The sequence below is a fragment of the Nansenia antarctica genome (assembly GCF_963989245.1).
Source record: "Nansenia antarctica genome assembly, chromosome: 13".
Taxonomy (NCBI): Eukaryota; Metazoa; Chordata; class Actinopteri; order Argentiniformes; family Microstomatidae; genus Nansenia; species Nansenia antarctica.
The window spans coordinates 16143525-16153218 of NC_137683.1; the positions used below are offsets into that span (position 1 = coordinate 16143525).

Sequence of the window (9694 nt, forward strand, 5' to 3'; positions counted from 1 at the left end):
TATATCAATGGATTTGCATGGCTGACTTAAATCCACTCAGTCGCCAATTCTTCCACTGTTTAGAGAAATGCTTCTGCTCTTAGTAGAACAGTGGAGGAATTGGCGACTGAGTGGATTAAAGTCAGCCATGCAAATCCATTGATTTTGGCATGAATTAATGCAATACATGACATACGGTGAATGTTTTAGTAAAGGTTGGATATGTGTATCCACAGAGACAAAATAAACTAGCTAACCCATCATATTTCCAAAGGTACCTAAATGAACAGATACTTTTTTTATTGGCTTACAATCCCCCAACTGAGAAATGAATTATGCAATGATACAGCCTACCAGATAATGAGGGTACAATAATACATTGTCAGAGAACATGAAGCATCCCACATAGCTATAATGCACAGGTCTTCAGTGCACAGTGTAATGATTGTCCACTACACATTTTCTTAGCAAGACAAACCTTATCTTTGCCGGGGGAATGTGAAACGCTTCCAAAAATGTACCTCCGTTTAGGGCAGTTCAGAGATATTGAGCGTCAAAGTTTTTACATTCCATTATGTTTTGTGAGATGGAAACCTTTGAATATGGTATGAATATGAATTACTAACTCAAAAATGTCAACATTTTAAAAATAACACCACACAGGCATTAATAAACACCTAATGGATCAGATTATGTAAAAAACTAAATGTTGACCAAAATTGGAGATAGAACCTTATAATTCTAACGTTGTCTTAGCAGACAAACCTTATCTCTGCCGGGGGATCTGAAACGCTTCGTTGTCTGACAGCGTGCAAAAACGACCACAAACCAGGAAGCGAAAAATAGCACTGTCCCTTTAAATCCTGTCCCCTCAATCTATCACACATTATCTCTGTCGAGAGCCATTTTTCATTCTTTCTTTCCTGTCCTATGTGTCCAAAACGCCGCGTAACGACGTTACCCGAGCATAGCGACGGATCCCTACGAAAAGTGTCCCGTTAAATCGGACACGATTCGTGATATTCACGCCTCTCACGAGCGTTGTCTCTCTAGCACCGTAAAATGGACATCTTCCTCCCCTTGTCCACCAGGACTGGCGGCTGTCTGTGTGTGTGTCTCTAAATGAAGACAGAAAAGCATTGATCTAAGCAAGCAGAGTTAGAGCAAGGATGGTCGGAAATGTGTGGAAAAAACATGCATGATGCATTACCTGATAGTTACAACTATCCTAACTTTCCCGGGACAGTTTGGTTAAGGGTTTTTGGACAGATTGTATTCCGTCAGGGACACTGCAGCTTTAGCCCCTGTAGCTGCCTTGACAACGGTGGGAAGTGCCAGGATGTGGGACCTGGGTGCTGCTGTGGAGACTGCGTGGACAGACCCGGGCTGTGTTCGAAATGGCATACTAGCATACTAGCATACTCAATTAGTATATACTGCATACTTGCTTACTAAATTCATAATAAGTATGCCAATACCAGCCGACCGAAAATCTAGTATACATTTCTTGCATACTCACATTTCACATAATCTACAGTGTGAACGCACTTCATACTCAAAATCGACGTCCATATCTAGTATGAGTAGTATGCTAGTATGCCATTCCGAACACAGCCCCAGTCCTCTTAAAGCAGTACAACCTCCACAGGGGACTTGATTTTTTTTAATTATTTTATACATATTATATTTATCCTCTACGAGATTTTACATTCCAAGACATATGCGGTGAAATTAATCCATGTTTATCCATTTGCTGCATTACACATACTTCATCCAATCATGTGATTTTTCTAATTTGAAAACAAAACGACCGAAGTTATATCAATCAATTAGAAAATACGGTAAACAGTCATTATCAATAAAAAAATGGGGATTTTATAGTGCATTTTAAAGATGAAGGTTTTACATGGTTTTTTAATGGTGGGTGGGGGGGGTATTATAGATTTCGTGGATTGAACTATACCCATCTCTATTTATCCATTACAATTCGTTTTTTTCTTTGGCTAAGATACGACTTTTGGCATTTAGAAACATTTTATCACACCACACATTTACAAATAGGATGTAATAAATTGGAGTCTATGCTCCAAGACACAGGGAATCAATTGGTAAATTTGAAATAAAATGTCATCCTTTTTGTCAAACATTTAACAACAGTGAGTTGTTGTTGATATATATTTTGTATAAGCAAACACATGTTTTTTTTATTTTGCTTTGTTTTTCGTTTTATACCAGAAAAACCCTTTAATATAACCTACTACACTTCATATGTTTGACCAAATTGCTTCTCCAATATTCAACTGGCCCCCCCGCCTGGCCCCCGGGTCGTTTGCACTGCGTGAACGCCGCTACTGTCTCTTTAAATTTACCCAGGAGCCCCTTAAGGAGCCCCAGGGGCCCCTAGCACAGGCTCCCCACCCTGAAGATAAGCACAGCCTTAAAATACATCCAGGAGGCCGCTAAAGCTCGCCACAAACACGAGAGATCACACCCCGCCGAGCCGGAGAATGGATACATGACCGACCCAACATATCGTGGCGAGATATGAAAAGTTAACTTGGCTCCCGAGCAGCCGGACGCGTGGGGGACATTGAGCCAGACAACACGGTGGGCACCCTCCCTGGGCGATGATGGGGACATCCGCCTCCTAGACTGGTACCAGACCCACATAGACATCGATTCACTGTTTAGTAAAGGCAACCTGAAGGCATCGTTAAACCACTGAAACGTTTGCACAGTAATGGAAGAGAAGGAAACGGGGCAGATCGAGCCCTTGTCCCTCCCGTGTGCTGAGCAGACACATTCTCCCGTCTCATTAATAATAAGCGGAGAGGAGGAAGCGACTGAACAGCAGAGTGACTTGGGACTGGAGGACTGTTCTGGAGGTAAAAGGAAAAAAAAGATTGCAATGTTTTTGTTTAGAGAGTCTGTGTCTCAACCCCCCCCCTAGCCTTTGTCACAGTTAATCCGTGTGACGGACAATGCCATCTAGCAGCATGGCCCCCTTGTCACAGTGGCTCCACTATAAACAAAGGCACAATCCCATGCTGGCTGCTCTGCTGTGATGCACAGTCGCCCCCCAGCGGAAAACAGGGGTCGTGTCTCAATGACTAAATCATGGAGTCGCCGCCCCCTTTTTGATGGCGGGGGTGCGGAAATGAAATATTGTGAGAATAAGAACACACATTTGTGTGAGCCCTCTTGCAAATTTAACATGTTTTAAAAATGTCTCGTTGAATTGAGTGTGTTAGATTATTCCAGGTCGTATGCTTTGCATAATCAAGTGCTTGAGAAATGTGATATAATCATTTTGTAGCAACATTTAAATGTCGTTTTTTTAAATATAGGGGTATCAAAATGTCATAAGTATACACTTGATTAACACCATGTCACAAAAACAAAACAAAAAACAGTATCTCATCTCCTCTAATCTCTCCTGTTCCTTAGAGGAGGACGGTTTGACCAACGGCCATGTCGAGGAGGACGAAGCCGAGGACGGGGACACGGTCACCCCGATCTGCTCTCCTGGCACCAGCTACTGGAGCGTCACGGAGGGTCCCGACTCCCCTTTCCTGTTGTCGCCGGTCCCGGGCCCCTCTCAGCAGCCGCCGCGCAAGGAGCGGGTCCAGCGGGCCTCTCGGCCGGGCCTCAGCCGCATCCCCGGCAGGGACCACCGGCGCTACTACCACGAGTACTGGCGCAGCGAGTACCTGATGGACTTCGACCCGAGGCGCCACGGTATGATCTGCATGGTCTGCGGCAGCTCCTTGGCCACGCTCAAGCTCAGCACCATCAAGCGGCACATCCGGCAGAAGCACCCGGACTCGCTGCTGTGGAGCGCCGCCGACAAGGAGGTGATCCGCTCCGGCTGGGAGAGCCACCTGAGCGTGGAGGGGGGTCAGAGGTTGTACTGCTCTGACCTGGGCGGGGCCACCCTGGGTGACGGCGAGGAGGAGGAGGGGCTGCTGGACTGTGCTCACCGCTCCGCCGGTGGGTGTGGTCTTCTTTTCTCCCGTTTTACATTTGACCATTTTAACCGTTTAGCAGACGCTACGTTCACCAAAGCTCACCAGCTCAGTGGCCTTGCGGTTAGCGTGTCCGCCCTGAGATTGGGACGTTGTGAGTTCGATCCCCGGCCGAGTCACACCAAAGACAAAAAAATACCGGCGTCATGTCCAGGGGGTGTACTTGTACATCAAGCTGTCTCACGCTACGGAAACAGGAGATAGGCTCCTGCCCCCTAAGGGCCATTATGCTCGAGAACCATCGGTTCTCAAGGCTACTTACTTACGTCACCAAAGCGACTTCCAATTAGAGATTTCAGGGACAGTCTCCCTGGAGTAACTTAGGGCTAAGGGCTTACTCGAGGACACACTAGTGGTGGTGTTCCCAGGTAGGACTTGAATTCTGATCACCGGTCCAACTCACTATCCACTAGGCCAGGCCACCACTACCCCTATTCTCTTGAGACAGGGAATGAGATACTGTGTGTTTGCCCTATTTTCTTTTGATTTCTGGAAGATTTCTGGATGATTTCTTCTCCTTTTTCACATGGTGGCAGTATGAGCATGTAATATACAATGAGTTGCTATTTGTAAGGAAGAGAGTATGATGTCATGGTTTTGTGTCTTGGGTTTGAGAGAGGAGGGCTGTTGGTAGAGACGGTCTGAGCTTTATATCCCAGTTGCTTTTGAGTCATTGGACCTTGACCCTCCGACTTCTACAGAACGGATAACAGTATGCGGATTGTTGCACAACATTCTAGCGATTGACGTTAACAGACATTCTTATTGCATTTTTTTCTCTTCTCAACATTACTACCTCCTCTATAGGTAAGCCTGGCACTGCTGTGACTCCCAAGCTCCAGCCCCCCCAGTCCCCGACCCCCTCTCCCCCCTCCGCCGTGGCCCAGCAGCAGGGGCAGGAGCCCCCCCCCGGGCCCTCTGCCCAGACCCTGGAGCGGTACCTGAACGACTCCCTCCACGCCTGGTTCAGGCAGGAGTTCCTGATGGAGTACCAGGCGGAGGCGGGCCGGCTGGTGTGCATGGTCTGCAGCAGCCCGTTGCCTTCCCTCCACCTGGACCACATCAAGAGCCACGTGCTGGACATCCACCCCAACTCCCTGGTGTTCAGCTCCGAGGAGAAGCACTGTATCCTCCAGACCTGGGCCCAGACGCACGGTGAGCACACATTTAGATTAGATTAGAATAGATAACGAAATGCAGTTTAGCATCTAACACAAATAGTGCAAATAGTGATATAAAACACGATATAAAAACATGACAAGGATATGTACAGTATGGCAAGTTCGGTAGATAGAGGTATACAGGAGATGGATAGCAGTAAGCTATGTATACACTCGGCCCCACCGAAAATGAGGGTCTCCCTCAGTGGTCCCCGAGTTGAAATAAAGGCTTGAAATGAAGTATAGTTAAGGTAGCTATGTACAGTATGGTGTATACAGATTACAGATACAGAAACATTAGAGACTATATCAAAAAGAGTTATATGTACAACAAATGTGCAAACATATGGTATGTGAAAAGGTGGCATTGCAACAGCAGTAGTGCACAGCTGACTAAGACAAGGAGGAGGATTATTTCATTCAATGGATTCAATTGATTTCATATGTTTCATGTGTGTGTCTACACTTATCTACACTCGCTTCTGGTCTAATAAGCATTGACATTGACCTACAGTGATTTTCTGGAGATATGTATTATAACTCTACTCTCTCACCCCCGCCCCCCCCCCCCACACACACACACACACACACTTCTCTTCTATATCAGAATCGGACCATTTGAGAGAGTTCATCAAATCCGAGCCCAACACCAAAGATGAACGGGAGGAGGCCGGGGTGGAGTTCTTCCCCCAGGAGCTGGAGACCCTCCAGACCGGCTCAGACACTTATAACACCCAGGGGGACGGGGCCTCGGACATGGGGGTGGACCCGGATGATGACGACGGCGGTGGTGGTAGTGGTGGAGGTGGTGGTGGTGGTGGTGGTAGTGGTGGAGGTGGTGGCGGTGGTGGTGGAGGTGGTGGAGGTGGAGGTGGCGGTGGTGGTGGAGGTGGAGCCCCGGACCTCCAGGGCAGCTATCCCCTCCGCCACCCCAGGAGGAGGCGTCTGCGCGGGGGCTTCCCCTGGCGCCTGCGCCTGGACTACCTGGTGGCGTACGGGCCCCAGGGCCGCGGCACCTTCTGCATGGTGTGCTCCCAGGCCCTGCCCGTGGCCAAGGTCAGCCGCTTCCGCCAGCACATCCAGGAGTGCCACCCAGAGACCACCGCCCTCAGCCGGCAGGAGCGGGACGCCATGGCCGAGGCCTGGAGCAAAGACACCCACCCACCCGAAGACCAAGCCATGCTCCTCACGAAAGAAGGTAAAAGACCCAACAGTAGCGATTGTATTTGAAAAACAAAACAAAACTAAAACTGTGGACTCAAGTGTGGTTGAGGTGGTTGAAGTGGTTTTGATAGCTCTCTCTCTCCCTCCCCCACTCTCTCTCTCCCCCTCTCTCTCTCTCCCCCTCTCTCTTTCCCCCTCTTTCTCTAGCAGAAGTGGACCCCAGTGACACGGTGGCCCTCCCCGTCACGGGAGAGACAGAAAAACAGGCCTCTCCTCCGGGCCACAACAACAAAGCCGCCACCACCAAACTGGGCCATGTGAAGAAGGAGGAGGGGGTGGGGGGCGCGAAGGGCGTACCCAGGGACGGCACCGGCACCTTAGGGGGCCGACACCACGGACACTACCCGGGCAAGGACCAGCGGCGGAACTACCAGGTGCGCTGGCGCATGGAGTACCTGATGGACTATGACTGCCGGAGGCACGGCCTCATCTGCATGGTGTGCGGGGCCACCCTGGCCACCCTGAAGGTCAGCACCATCAAGAGACACATCCAGCAGGTCCACCCTCACTCGCTGGAGTACGGCCCCGAGGGGAAGCAGCAGGCGCTGCTCAGCTACAACCAGACGGCCCTGCACTTCATCCACTCGGACGACTGCTTCTTCTCCCAGGACCACGGACACACGGCGCTCAGACAGACGGCCCCCGGTCTCTTTGTCACCTAGGATGGACGCACACGGACAGGTCGACCGGACCGATCAGGCTACCGGTCAGATCCCTCTATCCTTCTTCTCCTCTCCGAGTGTGCACTCTTTCACTTTCGTTCTCACGGATGAAGAAACAAACAGGACCGGTGTAAGACCGGAAAACGTGTCGACGACAATGATATGGTATTGTACGGCCAGTTCGATGTCATGTTCCTCACCACATACAGCCATCTTGTAGGTGCATGTTGTCGCTAAAATGTACCGTTATTTTGATCACCGAAATAATATCCTGCAGAGGTGTGAGTGGATGCAACATTCTCACCGAAGGTAATGATGATCATTTCTTTCGAGTCATTGCTTCATGAGGTGAAGTGAATAAGTGCACACTTTGGGGAAGGAGGTTAGAGAATCAGAATGCTTTTTTCAAGTTTCTCTTTCTCAGGAAAACAAGAGGCTTGGTTGGAGCCCCGGCGTGGTTGGCACAGTTGATAGTCAACGTGCCAGCGAACAAAACAGCACTTTTGTCCCAAAAATGTACTTAACCTAGCTTTTTTTTGGTGTGTGTACATGATTGAATGAGGGGATGTTTTGTGGTTTATTGCTAAAGACAATGAACACAAAGATGTGATTCAGTTTAGTCAATCAGTCAACTCTGTCCTCTTTTCTTTTGATTATGGTTAGATTATGTCGGGGACGTCACTTGTTTCCAATAAGGAAAATGGAAATGGAAAGTCCCTACAATATTCTTCCTGTTCAGTGAGATATTGTCTGCCAGTGCCAGAGCACTTTTGTTTCACTGGTCTGAACCTATATCTGCTTAGCAAAAAGCTGCACACAAATAACGTCTGTAAATATGTTGAATATTTGAACTATGTCTCTTTTTTACAAGCACTTTTATGCATCCTGTTTTTTTACAAAAGATTTTGTAATGGCACCAATTTTTTTTACTTCATAGTCAAGTAATTTTGCATGGAACTTAAAAAAGCATGCATGATTGTCAGGGGGATTACTTGTCATGGGTGGGCCACAGGTTATTGGGCTTTTTGATACAGTAAGGTGTCATGTGAAGACGGCATCTGTAGCTTTGTTCATACAAGCGCTCGCGTATAAATGTTTTCATTTCAATAACTTGTGTATAAAGTTTATGCAACAAAATAATCACGGCACATGGCCAAACCTAACACCTCTGTTTGCCCTTAAAGGTGACCTCAGAAGTGTACTGTATGTCCCCCTGGAAACACATAACTCAGGGACCGCCAGCTTTCCCTCTATGCCCGCTTGTCTACCTGCGTGTTAGACTGATGTTTACATACATTGGTAGTTATTATTTATCCTGGTTAACCAGGGGGGTATTCCATCAACATCACAAAAGGAAAAATACTGGCTGTTTTTTATACGTTTCACAGAATGTATCAAAAACAAGCCTGGATTTTCCTTTAGCGACGTTGATGGAATACCCCCCAGGTACCGGTGCAACTAGATTCAAATGGCAGCAACAGCAAAGCGGGTGGGTTCACAGCTGAAACTATAGACAGGCCAACCAGAGTGAATTACAAAAATGACAAACTACACTGTCTGCTGAATGACAATGCTTTACAAGCTCTGGCCTAATTTAAACTTTCAAAGAACCAAATGTCAGCATTTCTCCAGTTGTTATGTGGAGACTAGGGAGATACCAAACCGTTCCTCTCTTCTCCTAACTGCCTGTGTTGATGATGTCATATGATAGCCTAATGGTCATTTTGGCTGGCAGGGAAGGTTAGCAGAGGTGAAATATTAATCTTTTTACATCTGGACTGGGTACATTGGCCCCTCATGGCCACAGCATCAGGTTGATAAAGATCTGTGTGACTCAGCACTTAAGTAATTAATAAAGATTAACATGAAAAATAGGACTTAATCTAAAGGACTTAAGTCTACATCTTTTTGCAATGCTTTATGTTGTGTGTATGTATGTGTGTATGTGCTGTATGTATGGATGTTCTGTAGTTAGTTATGGGTCTAATCCCTTCTCTTACTTTATCCTCATGTCTTCCGTTTCATGTGTTCAGTTGTCCACTCCTTATATTTCATATGTACATAGTTAAAGGTTTGTTGATTGAGATATGCATTCTCTTGTTGATGATCCTTGTAATAAAAAAGTATCACAAAGATGTATTGCTGTTTATTGTTGGGAATGGGTTCAGGGATATTTATGGTCAAAATGGCTTAATTTATTATATAACAATGATTTTATTTATTATCCTAACAAAACTGAATAGATGCTCATTGCTACTGTTGTAACACATACCGGTACCATGACATGGTGTACTGTAATTAGTCAATTAGGCATAAATAAACACATTCATTGTTCCAGTGATTTGTTGGGTTTGCCATGTCTTTATCTAAAAGTAACTACTGTACTTTCTGATTCTGATTCTGATTCTGATTCTGATTATTATAATCCTCTCACCAAAAACAGTCACAGTAAACATTGAACTCAATCTTCTAATGTGTCTTCTATTTGTTTTAGTTTTTCTTGATTCAAAATGTATTGCCAAATGCGCCCCTGGGTTCAAACATGTTGATGTGTTTACTCTGTCAAAGTAAAGCTAAAGCGGACCACAGATAACCACCATAACACATCCTTTGACATAATTTTTAATAATTTCACTTTGACATC

General features: G+C 46.5%; 1 protein-coding gene across 1 annotated transcript; it reads left to right on the forward strand.

Annotated features, from left to right (window-relative positions):
* Positions 1 to 2719: 2719 nt before the first annotated feature.
* Positions 2720 to 7050, forward strand: LOC308169334 (zinc finger translocation-associated protein-like; the record flags this gene model as incomplete). The annotated part of the gene is made up of 6 exons (XM_080544019.1): positions 2720 to 2864; positions 3427 to 3969; positions 4812 to 5159; positions 5772 to 5969; positions 6054 to 6362; positions 6539 to 7050. 6 exons carry the CDS (start codon positions 2720 to 2722, stop codon positions 7048 to 7050), a joined length of 2055 nt encoding a protein of 684 aa, XP_080400145.1.
* Between the last annotated feature and the right edge of the window lie 2644 nt (positions 7051 to 9694).